At 36.0% G+C, this 20973-nt stretch overlaps 1 protein-coding gene across 2 annotated transcripts in view; it reads left to right on the top strand.

Annotated features, from left to right (window-relative positions):
* SMC5 (structural maintenance of chromosomes 5) overlaps nucleotides 1–13474 on the top strand; it is an 85303-nt gene extending 71829 nt beyond the window's left edge. The window contains exons 18-25 of one of the 2 annotated variants that reach the window (XM_017543446.2): nucleotides 3121–3246; nucleotides 5883–5927; nucleotides 6345–6440; nucleotides 6896–7000; nucleotides 7203–7322; nucleotides 9436–9615; nucleotides 9698–9793; nucleotides 11796–13474. In XM_017543446.2, coding sequence (XP_017398935.1) covers nucleotides 3121–3246; nucleotides 5883–5927; nucleotides 6345–6440; nucleotides 6896–7000; nucleotides 7203–7322; nucleotides 9436–9615; nucleotides 9698–9793; nucleotides 11796–11939 — 912 coding nt within the window. In that variant the 3' untranslated portion in view covers nucleotides 11940–13474. The remainder of the gene's footprint in view (nucleotides 1–3120; nucleotides 3247–5882; nucleotides 5928–6344; nucleotides 6441–6895; nucleotides 7001–7202; nucleotides 7323–9435; nucleotides 9616–9697; nucleotides 9794–11795) is intronic. The other variant, XM_017543447.2, reaches the window with a different exon arrangement.
* The last annotated feature ends 7499 nt before the right edge of the window (nucleotides 13475–20973 follow it).

Genomic DNA, 20973 nt, shown 5'->3' on the forward strand with positions numbered 1-20973 from the left:
GAAACTCCGTCTCAAAAATAAATAAAAAATGCCTAGAGTGCTGATTAGCATGAAGCCAGTGTTTCCTTTAAAAGTATAGAAAAATTAGTTATAAAAATGGGAAGTTGTTAAATTTATTTGCTTATACTAAGTTTAGGAGTTCTGTGCTTTTCATCTGACATCTCTTCTGCCTACGTGCTTGCCACTCTCCCTCAAAAAAGAACAGAATTTCAGAGGAGACATTTTTTACTCAAATGAGATGTATATAATTTTGAAGAAAACATTTAACAAGCAAATATTATTCCCTTTATTGTTTATGATTAAATTAGTGTAAGTTGAATTTATGGACTTGTATATGAAAAGTCAGTTAAAATTACTATTTTCTAAATTTCAAGTATTACATTAAAATTTAAAGTTGACTTTTTAAAAAAAATGATTTTTATATTTTTAAATGCGTATTCTGTCTGGTAATTAAAACAAATGGTTAACATTTGAATTTGAAATCAACTAAATGGAATGAAATTGTATTAAAATAACAGTATATATATTTCTCATAAGAAATTCTGTGAATAATTCGTACTTCTTCCACAAGAGGGCCTTCTCAGAAAAGCTTTTTCTTGTTTAATGCCGATATATTTCTGTACAATTTCCATGACAAATGAACTTTCACAAAAAGAATTTAGAAAAATTAATACTAATTTTTTCTAGGATATATAACTACAAAGTAATCTTTTTTGAGATATTAGTGGGGGATATTTTGTATATTTCACCCATTTGTCCTCTTACATCTTAAACAGATGGAATATTTTCTATTCTCTATTAACCATTAAAGGCTAGACTCTAAGCAGAAAGGTAGATAAGGCCTTTTCACTAGTCCAAATTTACAGCATTATCTGATATAATTATATATTCCTTCCCACTACCCCCTTAAAAAAGCTCAGCAATAATTATGGTTTTAAAAACAAAAAGCAAAACAGGTACCACATGAAGATCTAATGTCACAAACACATATATATGTACAGAAAATTTTCTCAGATAAATATTTTATTACACATATGCCACCAAATGGAAAGAAACTATTAAATGAGATTTTGTCCGTCTAAGTCCAGAGCTTCAAATTATCAACTCATTGATATTTCTTTGCCATAATGTTCTAATATTTTTAGCAAAGTCCAGAGGAACAAGAAGCAGGAATAGAAGAAATTAGGAGTGTTTAGTTTCTATCCAGCTTTTCCTTGTTTTGCCTTTGCCTGAGTACAGTGGCCCTTACAGAGCAGAGTATGGGGTGATTGGGAATTTTTAACATTTTCTTTTATTTCTCTCAAGCTGTAGGGACTGAGGAATTTATTCAAGGAAACCATAGTACTAAGTGGTTAGTATAAAGGCTTAATTGTATTTTCAGTTTGGTCCAGTATATATCCTTTTACTTTTTGTAACTGTTGTCTTGGTTTAGTTTATTTGCTGTCAAACTCGTATGCATAAAAATCACTTGAGGGCCCTTTTAATAATACAGGTGTCCAGGCCATTCCAGAGCCCCCACCCTCAAGTGCTTTTTGTGCCAACTGGAGTTTAAGAGTTAGTAAATAGAGCAAATTAGACCCGTTTTATTTCTCAGAAGTCTGCTAGTATGGTAACCTTGGGCAAGTTTCTTAATGTGTCTGAGCCACATCTACAAATAGAGATAACACTTTTCTTTAAGATTATAATGGGGATTAGGATAATTAACAGGATAATGATTGTAACAGTGCTTGACCTACAGAAGACATTTAGTTAGATGAGATACCTTCCCCATTACATGTGAAATGTTTGCAGTGTGGCTCTTGTCTGCCAACTCTGATTTTTTACATCCTTACAAATTCCTTTCCTCCAACCACATTAGATTACGTATTTCTTAAATAAGCAGGTCTTTGAGACGTATATGCCTTAAAATTCATAATCACCTATCCTTGGAATGTCTTCTGCTGCTGTTTCTTATTTCTTGTCATTTAAAGCTGTTCAGTTGTCACAGCTTCTGTGGCCACTCTGACCTTCCCTACATACATACTCTGTCCATTCTGCTCCCGCCGAGAGGTGCCATGAAAAAAGCATGTGTCCTATAGGCACACAGGGATCTGAATCATGACAGTCTCTAACTAAATGTGTGGGCTTGAGCAAGTTACTTAATTCCTGTCAGTCTTTTTTTTTTAATGCACTAAATGAGGATAATATTACTATGCAGTGTGAGAAATAAAGGGAATAATGTATGTGAAGCACCTAGCCAAGGGCCTCGCACAAAAGCACTCAATAAAGAGTACCTGTTTCTGTTAGGTTAATAATCCTGTGTCTTTTTCTCCTTATTCACCTTTCTGTGACCCATGCAGATTATAATACTGGCATTTAATAGGTTCTCAGTAATTATTTGTTGAAGGAATGAGTAGATCATGAATAAATAACTACATGGATGGCACTTGGAAAACTATCAAACATGATTTAAAGGTTCTGACTATATGTGAGCACTGAGTTTTCTGTCATGAAGCCTATGTACTATATATCTCAAATCTCATTATAATATAATTACATGGCCAGGCTAGGTGGCTCATGCCTATAATCCCAGCACTTTGGGAGGCCAGGGTGGCTGAATCACTTGAGACCAGGAGTTCGAGACCAGCCTGGCCAACATGGTGAAACTCTGTCTCTACTAAAAACACAAAAATTAGCTAGGCATGGTCGTGCACATCTGTAGTCTCAGCTACTCAGGAGTCTGAGGAATGAGAATCACTTGAATTTGGGAGGCGGAGGTTGCAGTGAGCTGAGATCATGTCACTGCATTCCAGCCTGGGTGACAGAGCAAGACTCTGTCTCAAAAAAATAAATAAATATAATCACATACAGCTAGGTTAAACTTTCAGAAAAAGGCAGTAAAATTTAAATTTTATACCTTTTAATGGATTAGAGAAATGCCAGGTTACTGATACGCTGATGTATTTTAAAGTTCAGATTTAACCTATTATAATAAAAGTTCTTATTTAAGATACGGTTTCAGATAATTTGGTTATCATAATTAGAATTCAACAATATATTTAATATGTGGTAGTTTAATAAACAGCCCTCTGCCTTAAGAGTAACATTCAAATTTTCAAAATAACTTTTTTTTGGTAATAGCAACATTTCATTGAATTGGATGAAAATAGACAAAGATTATTGCAGAAATGCAAGGAACTTATGAAGAGAGCTAGGCAAGTATGTAACCTGGGTGCAGAGCAGACTCTTCCTCAAGAATACCAGACAGTAAGTATAAAAAGTATATAATGCTACAATTGCCATATTTAACATATTAGCTTATAGGATCTTAGGCATTGTAATAGTCCATGAAAAACATGATGTGTCTTAAAAAATAGGCAATTTTTCACATTTTTAAGTGGAACGAACACGCGCGCGCATGCGCGCGCATAGCTATATATAAAATTTTGCTTCACAGATTTTCTCTATTATACTTAAATTTGGCCACCAGTCTTACTGCTTCCTATTAAAGTTAAAACATGGGTATCACCTTGTAAAATTATTGGTACTGTAACATTATTCTTCCAATACAAATGGGCTTTTCCCCCAAACTGCTTTTAATGGGTACAACTGGAACATACGGTGTATAGTTTTTCATGGAAACATTGTACCAGTAATTGGTATATAAGAAATAATATAGGTAAGCAATGCTCATGGCAAAAAAAAGAAAAGAAAAGAAATAATAGGGGGATATTTTAAAAATAAAGCCTAAGTGTCCCTGGAAATTGGGATGTTTAATGAGGGTTCAGTGAGAACTGAGTATTTAGGGCTAACATTGGCCAATAAGGAAAAAAGAGGTCTTTTTCCATTATATTTTATATGCTGGCACATCAGTGAGTAAAATTAGGAGATGCTGCCCTTTAGTCACATTCCACCATTAATTACATATCTCTGTGACAAGTGGGGATGATACTTTGCCTACATACCTATTCAGAATAATGTCAAAATGAAATTAGAAAATGAATTTTAAAGTATCTAATATTGGTGTTTTTTAAAATTCTTAATTTCAAATGTTACCTATTTAAATAGATGATGAAATGTCTACTAAAGATATAAACAACTGGAAAAAAATAATGGATTATAATTTTCAAGTCCTCAAATGATTTATTTTATGATATCACACAGAAATCACAGAGAATGGATTTGACTATTTGGATCCATAGTTGGAATACAGTAGATATTTTTAAAACTAATTGAGAAGGTTGTTTCTAAAAACAGACTAGAATATCTTCAGAATACATTGTGTTGTTATAAAATAAATATAAGTACAATTTGTACTATTTTTTCTCTCAAAAACATAACATGATTCTATTCTTGATAAGTCATACTGTTTTTGAAAGAAGCAAAATTAGAAGATGATTATTCATTAAAATGTATTAATTACCTGTTATATGTCAGGCATTGAACAAGATAGACATACTTCCTTCTCAGCTGAAACTTATATTCTAGTCTGGAGGATTGGGTAGACGAAAACACAAATCAAAAATCAGATAATGTCAGATAGCAAGAAATGCTTTAAAAAAAAAAAAAACGGGCCAGGCATGGTGGCTGACGCCTGTAATCTCAGCACTTTGGGAGGCGGAGGTGGGTGGATCACCTGAGGTCAGGAGTTTGAAACTACCCTGACCAACAAGGTGAAACCCCCGTCTCTTTTAAAATAAATAAATAAAAAGAAAGGAAAAAAAATAAAATGGGGTTGAGGAGATGGAGTAACATGAACGGGAACTTGGTCAGGGAAACCTCCTTTGAAAATACCATTTTATAACAGACCTGAATGAAAAGAGCAGTCAAGTGAAGATGTGAGTGAAGGAAAACTATTCCAGATGGAGAAAACAGTTCAGAAAAAGCCCCAAGAGAGAAGTATATTTGGGATGTTTCAGAATAAGAATCTCATTGGGGTTAAAAATTATCCAAGCAGAGAAGAAGGCAGAAGCCAAGATTACATAGGGCTGTAGACTTTACAGGGAAATAAGGTTTTATTCTTTTGGGGATGGACACCAGTGGAGGATCTTAAACAGAAAAGTGACATTGCTACATTTATGAAAGAGCACTCTAACTTCTGTTCTTCTAGATGGAGGCTAAAGTAGGGATACAAGATAGGAATCAATGAGACCATTTAGAAAGTCACTGCTTTGGACCATGAAAGTGATATATAATGGCATGAATTAGGGGGGTAGCACTGGAATGAGACAAGAAGTTGAGAGATCCTAGATATCTTTTGGTGACACATCCAGCAAGACTTACTGATGGATTTGATATGAAGGATAAGAGAGAGAACCCCTACATTTTTCACCTGAACAAATTACAATGCCATGTACTGGGATGGAGAAGATTGAAGGAGAAACAGGTTTGCTTAAAGCGGTAGGAAGGTGGGTGAAATCCAGATTCTGTTTCACCATCTTAAATTTAAGATGCCTATTAGAGTCAAGTGAGGATATCAAGTAAATAAGTGTTGGGCACGTGAGCTTAAATCTCAGTAAGTCAGAGATTCAACAAATGAATACCTGAAGTTCTATAGAAGTTGAACTGCTTTCTGAGAGGTTAAGATAAGTTTAAGATATTAGATTAATATGTCAAGCTCTTTTTCAGGGCTTCAGGATTCAGTTTGTACTGTGTAGTATATAGCCTTTGCAGGTTGTGCTAGGCCAAACAATGTACTGCTTGCCTCCCCTCAAAAAAAAAGTATCTGTTCTAATTTGTCCCCATGGCATGGACTCGGAAAATAGTACTGTGGTGAAATCCAACTGTCAAAGTAATTAGATTCTTAGGATGCTTTTTTAGTTCTTCATAAGTATAGTATAAAGTTCTAACTTCTTGCTCTCTTTCAATGCCCCACATATTCTGGACCCATTCTACCAATTCAGCAAGTACCCACCATTCCAAATGGACACAACTCCTCACTCCCCATGGTATGCAGTACTCATTCTTTTTTCCCAACCTCCTATCTTCCCTCTGCCTTGCTCCTCCCTAGCCATTTGCTTTAAGGCTGGGAGATGAATTCTAGGTCTGTGAATTCTCTTAACTCTCCTATAGCATGAAATGATACTTCCCTTCTCTAAATTCCTCAGCCTATATGATATGTACTGCTTATTTTAATACTCAACATCAATACATTGCCTAAGGTGTTATCCAGTACATGCATTTTGTTTTCTTTAAAGTACAAGCTTTCTGAAGGCAAATGACCCCGTTTATAATTCCTTTGTATCCTTGTGTGCTAGCATGCTGTTGAACAGATAGTAGATACTTATTCAGCCGATTATTCTTTTAACAATTCGAATGGAACTGTTTTCATTATATCTGTAATGATGGGCAATTTTTTTCTTTAGGTTTTCCAGGATCTTCCAAACACTTTGGATGAAATTGATGCTTTATTAATTGAAGAAAGATCAAGAGCTTCCTGCTTCACGGGACTGAATCCTACAGTATGCCTCTTTCTCTATTCCCATTCTGCAGCCAACCACCACCACCACCCTCCCCATACGCACACATACACACACAGAGTTCCCTCCAGTACTTGCCTCCCACTCTGTACTAGAGCTCTTGGTAATAATAAGCTAGACAGCAGGAACAATGTGCTTTAAATGCCAGATTCTGAATCTATTAGAATTTTAAATAGATTCTTCCTAAGGAACACAATGTTCTGTGCCTTTTCTTTATAAAAAGAATAGTTGGGCTAACCTGAAATATTGCAATGTCTATTTTTTCAAGGATAAAAAATGTCACCTTCAGTATGTAATAAGAACATAAATTATTTGTATACCAACAGTATAGCACAATTGGCATTTTCAGTTAATGTTTTAATTGGTAGAAAATTTTATATAGTTTTATCCTTTGGTAGATTTATCTTAAAGAAGTTTTTTTTTTTTTCCCCTGCCAGATTGTTCAGGAATATACAAAAAGAGAAGAAGAAATAGAGCAGTTAACTGAGGAACTAAAGGGAAAGAAAGTTGAACTAGATCAATACAGAGAAAACATTTCACAGGTAATTTTTTAGTTTTTAATCTTTTATCATGTGCTTATTAATGAAATGAGAATGTAGAATAATGGAAATGAAATGACATGCTTCTAAGAAAAATGTTTTATCATGAGCAGACTGATACTGATGTAAAACCTTTGTAAAATTTTATGTCAGAATATAGTAAAATTGCTTTTAAATTGTGTTTTTATATTGCCTTTATTTGTAGGTAAAAGAAAGGTGGCTTAATCCTTTAAAAGAGCTGGTAGAAAAAATTAATGAAAAATTCAGCAATTTTTTTAGTTCTATGCAGTGTGCTGGTGAAGTTGATCTCCATACAGAAAATGAGGTAAAATTGCATTTGAAATATATTTCTGGTAGGCAATTTTAATCATATACTTAAAGCACATACAAATAATTTATTTTAGAGTTGTATCTGTGAAAAGTTTTGTTTACCAAAATGTTGAAAGAAAGGACAAGACCACCTATGGGATTCCATTAGGGTCCCTTTTTTTGGGTGATGTTTGGAATTAGTGACTAATACCTTACTCTTTTAATACAGTCTGAGTAATGGTTATTCAGTTGTGTTGAATAAGTATATTGCTTTATAAAGCTACCACAGCTGAAGTTAGAAGACTTGTAAACAGATTAGTTTGAAATATAATATGTATCAGTGGTTTATTTTTGATCAAGAATTTAAGAATTCATGATTGGGTGTGGTGGCTCATGCCAGTAATCCCAGCACTTTGGGAGGCCGAGGCAGGCGGATAGCTTAAGCTCAGGGGTTTGAGATCAGCCTGAGAAACATGACAAAACCCCATCTTTATAAAAATTCAAAAAGTAGCTGGGTATGGTGGTATGTACTTATGGTCCCAGCTACTCTGGAGGCTGAGATGGAAGGATGGCTTGAGCCTGAAAGAAAGGTGGAGGTACCAGTGAGCCAAAATGGTGCCACTGCACTCCAGCCTGGGCAACAAAGCCAGACCTTATCTCNAAAAAAAAAAAAAAAAAAAAAAAAAAAAAAAAAAAAAAAAAAAAAAAAAAAAAAAAAAAAAAAAAAAAAAAAAAAAAAAAAAAAAAAAAAGAACTTAAGAATTCATGAGAATGAAAATATTGGGAAATTTTCTACTAATTTCTTGAGCTATAAGTTTGTGTGTTGCAATTTGGGCTAGAATAAACATTTCACTAAGACATGCAAAGGCCAGTTGCTGTGGCTCATGCCTAATCCCAGTTTGGGAGGACAAGGTATGAGGATCACTTGAATTCAAGAGTTTGAGACCAGCACCGGCAGCATAGTGAGACACTCTGTCTCACAAAAAAAAAAGTAACTACTAGAAAATTGAAAATTACCTATGTGGCTTACATTATATCTTTCTCTTGGTCAGTACTGTCTTAGACCTTAAAGCTCTGTTCAATTAATAGATAAACCTTTAATTATTAAGTTTTTTTCTTTTGAAACTGTGTTACCCAGGCTGCAGTGCAGTGGCACGGTTTTGGCTCACTGTAACCTCCACCTCCTGGGTTCAAACAGTTTTCCTATTTCAGACTCCCAAGTAGCTGGAATTACAGATGCCAACCAGCATACCTGGCTAATTTTTGTATTTTTAGTAGAGATGGGGTTTCACCATCTTGGCCAGGCTGGTCTCGAACTCCTGACCTCAAGTGATCCACACTCCCCTATTGGCCTCCCAAATTGTTGGGGTTACAGGCATGAGCCACCACTTCTGGCCTAATTAGTAAGTTATGTATCTCATTTTTAAGGTAAATCTGAACCTGACTGACCTAGAAATGCCATCAATGAGAATAGTAAATAAACCTTAGAGCATCATCAGTTTTGACGCAATGTATTAAACACTAATGTACTCATTACAACAAATATTTATTGAGCACCTGTTATGTTACTTGCTTTTTGGTGAGTATTGTGTGTATGTATGACTTAAGTTTTCAAAGTATTTGTGTAATTCCTACCTTGTGTTTTTCTCCTTAACCAACTGAAGTTGGGGGGATTCTTGGCCCTCTGCAGTTATTGTACACAGCCGTTCCTCCAGCAGAAGAGAGCATGACACTCTGTTATGTTCTAATTGCTTTCACCTATAGTTTAAAAACCTAGCACTTTGGAATTAGAATAAATAGTGCCTTTCCAGGACAGGGTTCCTCACTCAGTAACTTCTAAAAACTCTTGGGGAAGCCAACCAAAGTTGAATAGAATGGTATGGAGGAGGAAGATGTTAATTTAATCTGAATATTTTCCTTATCTAAATAGATCCTTGGAGACCCTTAAAGCTTTTAGATAGTAACTGTTTGCCTAATATTTATTGTTGTAAAATATATATATTGTTTTATTTTTAAACTAGTATCACTAAATTTTGAGTTCTTAATAAGAGTAAAGTCGATACATTTTCAAATAGAATGACATTACCGAAGGAAACTCATTTTTCATCAACTTTCTAAATGTTTTATAGGAAGATTATGATAAATATGGAATTCGAATTAGAGTCAAATTTCGCAGTAGTACTCAACTTCATGAATTAACTCCTCATCATCAAAGTGGAGGTGAAAGAAGTGTTTCTACCATGTTATACTTGATGGCACTACAGGAGCTAAATAGATGTCCATTCAGAGTAGTTGATGAAATCAATCAGGTATGGTGATTATTCTGTTACTTGGATCTTCCTATAGCCTGTAACAGGTATAAATATAATCATTATTATTGTCATTGTTTAGGGAATGGACCCAATCAATGAACGGAGAGTGTTTGAAATGGTTGTAAATACTGCCTGTAAAGAAAATACATCTCAATACTTTTTCATAACACCAAAGGTAGGTAAAAAGTAACCTAAAAGTGGTCACAGGCCGGGCGCAGTGGCTTACGCCTGTAATCCCAGCACTTTGGGAGACTAAGGTGGGCAGATCACAAGGTCAAGAGATCGAGACCATCCTGGCCAACATGGTGAAACCCCATCTCTTTTAGTAAAAAATACAAAAATTAGGTGGGCGTGGTGGTGTGCACCTGTAGTCCCAGCTACTTGGGAGGCTGAGGCAGAACAATCACTTGAACCAGGGAGGCGGAGGTTGCAGTGAGCCAAGATGGCACTACTGCACTCAAGCCTGGCGACAGAGCAAGTCGTCTCAAAAAAAAAAAAAAAGTGGTCATATACTCAGAAATCCCCCGTGGCTTAATCATATAGTTTTTGGCCCTATATGTACATGTTAGCAGGAACACTTCCCAAAAAGGAATTTAAAAGGTAACAGTAATATTTACATTATTAAAGGGATAAGTTCCAGTGTCCTACTTAATCAGAGGAAGAAATGTAGGAGGCATATCATGTTCTAGAATTGAGATTTTTCTCATTCCTTTTCTGGAAAAGGCACTCTTTCAGCACTAAAAGATGACTGGGGAATGCAACCCCTAAAACCCTGGCTTTTCATTTTCCCAAAAAAAAGCCCCTCTTGTCATATACTACCCTTCCTCTTTATTTGCCACTACCACTGTGCTGGCCCAGGGGAAATTTAAGTATCCCAACATCTTCTACTCACAGGTTAAACTTTGATAAAAACAGAATTATCTTTGTAGAGAATTATCCATAATCTAGAACCATTGCAGTGGAAAATTTTCTTTTGTTAAATCTAGTGTTATGGGTGAATTACAAGGTGTATATATTCAAAATATGTTTATTAATGTAATCAGATTTTTTCTTTTTTAATTAAGTATTCATGAAAAATTTTGGCCAGGTGCAGTGGGTCACATCTGTAATCCTGGTACTTTGGGAGGCCAAGGCAAGTAGATCGCTTGAGCCCAGGAGTTTGAGACCAGCCTGAGACACATGGCAAAACCCCATCTCTACATACAAAAAATGCAAAAATTAGGTGGGTGTGGCAGCATGCACCCATAGTCCCAGCTACTCGGGAGGCTGAGACAGGAGGATCACTTGACCCCAGGAGGCGGAAGTTGCAGTGAGCTGGAAACTGAATGAGACTTTGTCTTAAAAAAAAAAAAAAAAAAAAATTTGCTTTTGCCCCTCCTACATTCAAATTTTTATTAAATAGTGTCATGTCTTATTTTTTCAGCAGATATTCTTGTGGAATAGTCAGATCTGTTAATACCCTACTGCTTGCCAAATACCTTAGCCTATAAACGTCCCTGTTACACATTTTTCAGGATAGTAGGTTGTCAAACAAGTTGCTTGAGAAATGTTTGTCAATAAAAAGTGAAAGTATCTGTCTTAGGAAAATTACGGAGGACATGCTTTTTTCCAAGGTCTCCCTGGGAAGTTGAATAATCCCAGTTATCCTGTGAATCTAGAGGGCTCAATTTTTCCTTATTTCGATTATTCCTTAGGTCAGGCTGCAGGTATAGTAATGTAGGTAAGCAGTCCAGCAAGGTTTATATTGAGGTGTTTAAGGGGTCCATAAGAGTCTTACTGGCTGGGTGTAATGGCTAACACCTGTAATCCCAGCACTTTAGGAGGCTGAGGCAGGTGGATCACCTGAGGTCAGGAGTTCAAGACCAGCCTGGCCAATAGGACGAAAACACCATCTCTACTAAAACTACAAAAATTATCTGGGCCTGGTGGCACGTGCCTGTAATCCCAGCTACTGTGGAGGCTGGCTGGGACATGAGAATCTCGAACCTGGGAGGTGGAGGTTGCAGCTAGCCAAGATCACACCACTGCACTCCATCCTGGGCAACAGAGTGGGGGGAAAAAAGTTTTATTAATATTACAAATAAAATAATACATTTGACTATATACGTATAAGGTTGGAAAACTGTTTTTCTCAGTATAGAGCTTATATGACAGTTTGTCTGTTTTAATACTGACAGCTCCTGCAAAATCTTCCTTATTCTGAAAAGATGACAGTATTATTTGTCTACAATGGCCCTCATATGCTGGAACCAAACAGATGGAATTTAAAGGCTTTCCAAAGACGGCGGCGCCGTATTACATTCACTCAACCTTCTCAATAAAAGTAAAGAGGGAAACTTGGAAATTTTTCTGTTAAATTCTATTTATAAGTATAGTATGGCTCAACTGAATAAAAGGAGATTAAAACAAAAGCAGTTATTTTTGGAAACCTGCTTTTGTATACAAATAGGTTGATAATGGAAACCATAATGACCTTTCTAAAACATCATCTGGTAGTAAAAGTTAAGTCTTCTTCAGTCTTGGTTGAACTTGAGTCCTTAGCAACTCTGACCATGAGTCATTGAGTTCTCATGTTAAAAGGTACTTAATATTACAAATCAAGGGTACAGTGGAAGAGGATTTAATCAATCACAAGAAGTTTACTTATATGGTATCCCTGAGCTTTAATTGCAGAGTAACTTTAATTACTCTTAGAGCCTAAAGATGACTCTAGAGCCTAAGCCTAGTTTCTCCCAGTGTTATATTTAATTTTTAAAAATTGATAGGAAAATGTCTAATGTATAGTAATAATTTATGACAGATCTATTCATTTCTTCCTATTAAAAAGATTACCTTATCTCTAGTAGGAAATGGAGTTTTATGGGCCTTTAAAAGAAACTTTTATGAAACTTGATGCTATAATGGTATTGGTATTTCAAAGGGAAAGAAGCACTGGAGTTCAAAAATGGTAGCAGGACTGCTTTGAAATGCTACAAGGTGGCCACTAGATGATGCAAAATGCAACCAAAAGATTGACAGAGAATAAAATCCAGTGACAAGAGTTTTTAAAGAATAACCTTGTAAAGTGTGGGGGTGGGTTTTTTTATTTTATTTAAAGTCAATTGTATTTTACATCTTAAATTTCTAAAAGCATTTTTATAATTATTTTTAGTAAGATTTTTCTTAAAATTTCATATACTGGTTTCTACAATTTATATTTGAAATTTCTTAGTGTTATGTAAAGAGTGAGGTAAAAGCATTGATTTGTGTAAAATCATAATGTTTTTAGAACTAAAGCCTATAGGGCCTTTCTTACATTGTTGATATACCCATTATCTTAGAAAATCTAGTTTAAACTGTTTTCTTTTAGTGCAAAAGAATTGAATGGGAAAATAATTTGTTTACCTCTAAGTTATACTAATTAATAGAGCCAAACAAATTCTCTTCTTTTAAAAAATAAATCGTGTAAGAAAATGGACAGTCCAAGGTCATATCTTTGAACAGTGGATTGGATTGTGCCAGTAATGACAAAATTATTTCCTTGGCTTGCTTGCCTGAATAAATTGAAGAATTGCATTCACTTTGAGTTTTGCACATTGTTAAGTAGATATTTTAATTTATAGTCTTATTAGGTCAAAAAATAAGGAACCATAAGTTTATGTCCTCTCACTTAGACATTTTTTCTTTAAAAAGGTGTTGTCTTCTTTATAAAATGTTAAAAGAGCCTTCCCTTCTTAAACTAACTCCAATGCATGAAGTATGAAAATATTTTTAAATGACTTTTTTTTTTACTTTTCTTTTTTTTTGGCCACAAAAAGAATACAATACCTAGGATAAAATGACATTTTTACTAATTTGAGCAAGTCATGTAAACATTTAAGAACTTGGTAACATTAGTAAATTGGTATTACTAATGTAAACATTGTAAACATTGAAGAACTTGGTAACATATTAGTAAATGTATATTACCAAATGTTTTTGTGGTTAATTACTTTGTTTTCCACCAAAATATCTTTACTAAAATGTGCTTGGTGTAGTTTATTGTCTCAATTAGTACCAGTCATCTTATTTCTGCAAAATGAGCATCAATGTGGAAAAGAAGTGTGAAGAGTAAGCATGTTTGAAAATCAAATGGTCAATTATATTTCAATTTGCATATGCTAACAATTATTCCATACTTTGTTTGTAAACATTTAATTTCTCTACTGGACAAAATTAATATTGGTTTTACGTTGAATTTTGAGCTGTGAAGAATACATTATGTAGCACATAGTCTCGGCCACTTAAAACTTTATTTTCTGTAAAAGTTTATTTCTAATTACATAAAAATTGTAAAAACTTCTAGTAAAAACTTGATTTGGTGAATACAGTGATATTTGAAACCTTAAAGTGACAAGCATTTTGGATGCTAAATCTATATTGGTTTGCCTGGGAAGAGTCTCTGTTAAAAGGTTTTTCATACTCAAAAGGAAAGATTTCTTGCTGTTTTCTAATTGTCTTTTGGACACATGCTTATTTTCTTTGGGATATAAACCTTTAGATGTGAAAAATGTAATTTTATTCTGCTATTGTGTGTGCGTGTTTGGAATTGAAAAAAAAAACTGTGGGAAATCCTACTTTGTTGGTAATAAATCGATATTTTCATATTCTTTTGGTGTATGTTATTTTAAGTGAGAACTATTTTTTATACTGTGAACCTTTAAGTGTCATTTTGGTTTTCAGATTTACTAAAAAAAAAAAAAAGTCTGTTGAGTACCTACCATTTACAAAATAGTGTTCAGCAGTCTGTTAATGTTCAAAAGGTTAAAAAATTGAGTCCCTTGTCTGCCGGCAATGAAATCACAATCTAACAGAAGCAATAAACACTTATGGAGAAAAAGGGCCTACACCAGTTAAAGAAGCCAAGTATTCATCAGAGAGGTTGCAACGTAGGTTAATTGTTTTTGGGTTTAAACACTAAGTTTGCTAACAGCATGCCCAGTAGCCAATTTTGACTTATTACTCTTGTTAAGCTACTATATAAAGTAATTTTTTTAATGTATTTTTCAATCAGCCCATCTTTTTCACTAAAAAGTTGCTTGATAGTCTCATCATTGAAATGAGGATCATACCCAATTCACAGGGTGGTTCAGAGGAGCACATGGGATCGGGTCCTATGTGGGCACATAGCGTGATAGTGAGCACATTATTAATGCTTACATGCCTTCTTGTATTTTAAATCTTGAAAAATGTACTCTGAATTTTATACATCTAAGTCTGAGAATTCTAAATAAAGTGAATGTAGAGATTAACTATTTTGTAGTCTTGATAAATTGTGTCAGTTCAAAGGACGCAAATACCTACAGACTTTGAGCACTGAGCAGTATAGATATTTTTATAGATCTTGTTAAGTTTAAATATAAGTTAGAGCTTCCCTAAAGATATTCCATCTCATTATTTTATATTGATATATACTTTGGAAAATTTGTAATTAGTAGAGTTTACACATTTGAGAGATTTGACTATGTTGACAATTCAGGCTTTTCCACCAAAAAGGTTAGGTATGGGAGATTTTATTTATTTTTTAATGTGGAATTATAACTGTTTGTTCATTGCTGCAAAATAATTTACTGGTGATAGGCTGGAAGAGTTAGATATTTTCCAAAAAGCCAGCTTTGTATAATCCTAAGAGAGAGCAGGACTCCTCTGGTTAGCTTCATTCTAAGCTGTGCTAAGAGGACTCGGTGAAGCTGAGGGCAACCTAAAAACAGCTCTGACCCTGTGTTTATCAGAGAGGCTGCAACATAGGTTAGTTATTTTTAGGTAGGTCAGAAAGACCTGAAAGATGTTCTCCTTCCACGACCTGTCTGACCATGCTTTTGTTAGTAAACTTCTGTTTCCTTTTGCCTCTTAGGAGCATATTACACACTCCTGGCATTCAGGACAATGTGTTTAGAGTGAAGGTTGAGGGGACAGGGTGCCAAGAGGGCCACTTGACCATTCCTGCCAAATTTTCAGTAAGGAGTATGTTAAAAGAATTCCAGTGAAGGACAGATTTGGGAGCGGCTGCCCAATGAATGTTGCAAAATGGTAAATTATACATTTCTTTCATATTATTTAGAATTCCTTTTTAAAAAGAGATGGGGTCTTGGTATGTTGCCCAGGCTTATGTCAAACCAGCCTCAAACAATCCTGTCTTGGCCTCTCAAAGTGCTGGGATTACAGGTGTGAGCCACCGTGCCCTGCATAGATTTTTAATTTAGTTCCAGTGATCTCTGAGAATGTGAAATTCTGTACCATCAGAAATTAGTTGTTAGATTTAGGAGGGACCTCCTCAGTGGTTTAGCCTATCCCCTTCTTTTCAGTCAGAAATCATGGAAATAAGTTATTTGATAAATTTTTGTTGGTTTGCCTTTTTGTTTTTTTCCTGTTTTTTTTTTTTTTTTTTTTTTTTTTTTTTTTTTTTTTTTTTTTTTTTTTTTTTTTTCTTTGAGGTGGAGTTTTGCTCTTGTTGCCAAGACTGGAGTGCAATGGTGTGATAGCTCACTGCAACCTCCTCCCAGGTTCAAGCAATTCTCCTACCTCAGCCTCCCGAGTAGCTAGGATTACAGGCACCCACCACCATGCCCAGCTAGTTTTTTGTATTTTTAATAGAGATGGGGTTTCACCATGTTGGCCAGGCTGGTCTCGAACTCCCGACCTCAGGTGATCTGCCTGCCTCGGCCTCCCAGATTGCTGAGATTACAGGCCTGAGCCACCACATCCAGCCTCAAGTTCTTACTGTTGGTAAATGGCAGAGGTGAGACTGAATAACTGGTTCCAATGTTTTGTTTTTTTTTTTCTTAGAAAATACCATCATGCCTTGCTATCAAACTACCTTAGCTTTTTGAGTTGGAGTTATACCATAAGCAGTCCATACTTATGTAATTAACTTCCTTGTGGATAAGATACTGCTTCTCCAATATGCCTCCAAATTAGGGTACAGATATCTTCTACTGTAACAAAGACCAAAATATAATGTATACAAGATAGAAGTTTTTTGTTAACAGAGCATAAGCATGCTGGAGCTGATAGGCTGACTCCTCTCTCAACTTCTCTGTTGGTTGTTCTGCTCTCCTCAGGAACCCGTGAATTCCCTCTCATAGCCCAAGATAGCTGCTTTAGTTCTTGCCAGTATATCTGTATCCAGACCATCTAAGGAATAAACAGCCAGCACTGTGGCTCATACCTGTAATCCCAGCTACTATAGAGACAGGTAGGAGGATCATGAGGCCAGGAGTTCAAGACCAGCCTGAGCAACATGGCAAAACCCTGGCTCAAAAAAGAAAAAAAAAAAAGGAGAGAGGGACAAGGGGAGACTGTGACAACTTCTTTTAAGAGCATGATCTGGAAGAGGCACACATTACTTTTGCTCTTGTCCAGAACTTGGCTACATGGTCTGAGCTAGCTGCAAGACAGAACTGAATATGTCATCTTTAGCTGTATGGCTACATGCATACACACATTCCAGCCACCCTGTTGGGAAGGGGAGGGTGAATATTGGAGGACAGTCAGGAGTCTGCCACAAGACCCAAGAAATAAGTAATTACCCTATGCCCTACTGACAAGGTATTCAAAGCAAAGACCTGGTAGCTTTTCCATCACACTCCTAAAAATCCAGAGTCATCACAGCCTTCAAGGTTCCTACTTAATAACCCTGCCTACCCCATCTGAAGTCACACCCCTGTGCCACTCTGCTGTCTTATAAATGTTCTTTCCTCGTAGCCTTTGTCACTGTTTACCATTATATATTGCCTTCTCCATTAAAATATAAGTTCTCTGAAGGCAGAGACTTTGTTGTGTTGATTGCTTCCATCCCAGAACCTAGAAAAATGCTGATCACATAGAAAGCACTCAGTAACTAGCATGAAAGAGTGAACGCCCCTTCTCCCAACACCAAGAGTGATTTGAGCATATTCCGTTATTCATTTAATCCTTATTTACCTGCACTGTAAGCAAAGCACTATACTACATAGTTTGAGGAATGAAAAGTATGGCCTGCATATGATTCCACTCAAGAAAATTTACCAACTGCAAGAAAGTGGATCACAAAGACACAAAACAAATTTTGAAGTGCAATAAGTGACATAGATCGAACACTATTGGAATTGAGAGGGATTGGGATCTACCTGGCATCTGGAAGGCTTCCTGAAGTTACAGAATTTGAGTACTCACAGCAAAAGAGGGAAGTAGCATGCAGGCAGGCTGTCATAGAGTGCTTTATAGGAAGTAGAAAGGTTAAAAATTACCCAGCCAACTGATCAAAGACAATTTGGTCATGTGCAACTCAGAGTTTTATGGGTAAAAGACTGACCAAGTTGAATGTGGATGAGAGTTACTTCTCCACAACCATGTTAGCAAGTTACAATAAAAGTAAGTCTGAGGTCAAATTCTGCCACTCAAACAGAGATTTGTGAAACATGTATTACAAGCAAGCACAAAACTGTTCATTATAACTTGTTTCATAAGCATGGTAGAGTTCTTGTTCTTGATCATTTTGGGTAATTTGATTATACATGAAATGTTTGCTTATACTAGATATGATGACATTCCAAAGGCTCCTTTAAATGAGCATGAAACAACTAGAAATCCTTAGAGCCATTCTCTGATCATAGGACTCTTAATTTAAGCTTTGGAAAGCACCCCTAAGGATGTGACGGATATTGGCCTTCCTGGATTCTTAAACCCATTTCAGGAAATAATGGGGACTGTCTGAACATTTTAGCCACTCTATTAATACATGTCTTGAAAAATTCTAATTTCTCAGAACCCATTTTTAACATTCCTCATGCTTATTACAACCATCAATTTAATAAAAAACCAATTTCTGATATTCATGGTGCTAATTAACAAAGCTGCTGTGTGCTATTAATATTAGCATCACTTATGATAGCTACCGCTCTAATATGGGCTTTACGTGAGCTACTGATTAGGGCAACTGACTGCCCTAGTAATTTAACCTAGCAAGTAATATGCTGCTTATGCTGGAATATTTTAATGGAATTATAACAATGGTTAAAGGCAGCAGTAAAAAAATTATGAAGGGAAGTAGCCCCTAGGGTAGGGCTAGATAATGGAGGACAAGGTACAGAATTTTCTCTTAGCTTTAGAGTTTTGGTTGTTTTTGAGAGGAATTGCTCTGTTGTGGAGTGCAGTGATAAAATCTTGGCTCACTGCAACCTCCACCTCCGGGGTTCAAGTGATTCTCCTCCCAGGTTCAAGCAATTCTGCCTCAGCCTCTCGAGTAGCTGGGATTACAGGCACCTGCCAAAACCTCTGGGTAATTTCTTTCTTTTTTTGGGGGGGGGGGTGGCGACACAAGTCTCACAGTTTCACCCAGGCTGCTGGAGTGCAATGGTGCGATCTTGGCTCACTGCAACCTCCTCCTCCCAGGTTCAAGCAATTCTCCTGCCTCAGCCATCCAAGTAGCAGAGATTACAGCCACATGCCACCACACCCGGCTAATTTTAGTATTTTTAGTATAGATGGGGTTTCACCATGTTGACCAGGGTGATCACGAACTCCTGACCTCAGGTGATCCACCCGCCTCGACCTCCCAAAGTGCTGGGATTACAGACGTGAGCCACCACTCCCGAGCTAATTTCTCTATTTTTAGTAGAGACTCTTTCGCCATATTGGCGAGGCTGGTCTTGACTTACTGACTTCAAGTGATCTGCCTCAGCTTCCCAAAGTGCTAGGAATAGTGTGAGCCACCATGCCCGCCCTTCAGAGTTTTGTTTTTAAGTGGCAGATTCGCACAAATAGAACTTTAGTGAGATTCATTTATTTGATCATCGAATCTGGGGGAGGAGGGACGGAGTGTGTGAGGAAGAAACAAAAAGCAAGTAGACGAATAATAAAGCCAGAACTGCTGCCCTGCTGAGAACAGAAGGAGACAAAAAGTTCAACAGCTATTATGTTTGTGCAAAAGCAATTGCAGTTTTTAGTAATGGCAAACGCAATTGCTTTTGCACCTAATATTTATATGTAGAATATATAAAAATATGGATTCTGCCTGTCATTTGTATAATGATTGGCCTTTAGCATATCTCCTTTAATTTTTAAAAAATGGATATTCTTTCCATTGAGGAAGATAGTCCAGAGAGATTAAATTGACTTGTCCAAAGTCACAAATCTAGTATATGATGCTGGAACTGGGACTCAGAGGCAGGCAGTATTCTACTGAAAAAAGCATAGGGAACAGCAAGATTCAAGAAGTCGGCAGGCTTGTGGTGAGAGATATACATGTACTGTTGGTGTAAAATTGGTACAGTGTCTTTAGTGAGCAGTTTTACAATGTATTTTAAGTGACTATCCCCTTTGCAAATCCACTTACATATTACCTATTTTAACTCACAGGTAATTCTAGGTCTATGTGTGAGAATATTAAGTTCAATATTGTTGAAATAACAATAGATTGAGAACTAATTAATAAATTATATTGTATACACCTATTTAATAGAATACAATTGTTAAAGAGTCTGCTCTTTATAGAATGATAGGATCAGATCTCCAAATTGTATTAATAAAATTAGCGAAGTACAGAACTGTGTATTTTTTTTGTCATTTGCATTTTAAAAGAAAATTTATACACATATACAAACACACACACAGACAGATTTTCCATCTGTTAAAAGATACAAAGAAACTAACAGTGGTTGCCTCTGGGGAAAGGAATGAAGTGACTATAGAACAGGATAGGAGGAAGATTCATTTTTCACCATATATGCCATTTTATATCTTTTGAAAGAGGTACCTTATATTACCTATTTTTTAAATAAAAGTGCATGGGTTTTGCATTCAAAGATAATTTTATTATTATTACTATTTTTGAGATGGCGTTTTGCTCTTTTGCCCAGGCTGGAGTGCAACGGCGTAATCTCAGCTCACTGCAACCTCCGCCTCTTAAGTTCAAGGTATTATCCTGCCTCAGCCTCCCAAGTAGCTGGGGCTACAGGCACACACCACCCTGCCTGGCTAATTGACCGTGGCCAAGTTATTTTCTAATTTAATGTGACCACATTATGGAACATATTAAAAGAAACAAAGTCACTTTAAAACAACACTCAGACAAAATTACTATAAAAATTTGGTATAATGCTTCCTGGTCTTAAAAAAAAATCCTTACTTTTTGATTCAAAGTAAACAATTTAATTTTAAAATACAGTATAGCAGCCCAGGCATGGTGGCTCACACCTGTAATCCCAGAACTTTCGGAGGCTGAGGCAGGCAGATCATGAGGTAAAGAGATCGAGACCATCCTAGCCAAGATGGGAAAGCCCCATCTCTACTAAAAATACAAAAATTAGCTGGGTGTGGTGGTGGGCACCTGTAATGCCAGCTACTCAGGAGGCTGAG

The sequence above is a fragment of the Cebus imitator genome, unplaced genomic scaffold (assembly GCF_001604975.1).
Source record: "Cebus imitator isolate Cc_AM_T3 unplaced genomic scaffold, Cebus_imitator-1.0 Scaffold155, whole genome shotgun sequence".
Lineage (NCBI taxonomy): Eukaryota > Metazoa > Chordata > Mammalia > Primates > Cebidae > Cebus > Cebus imitator.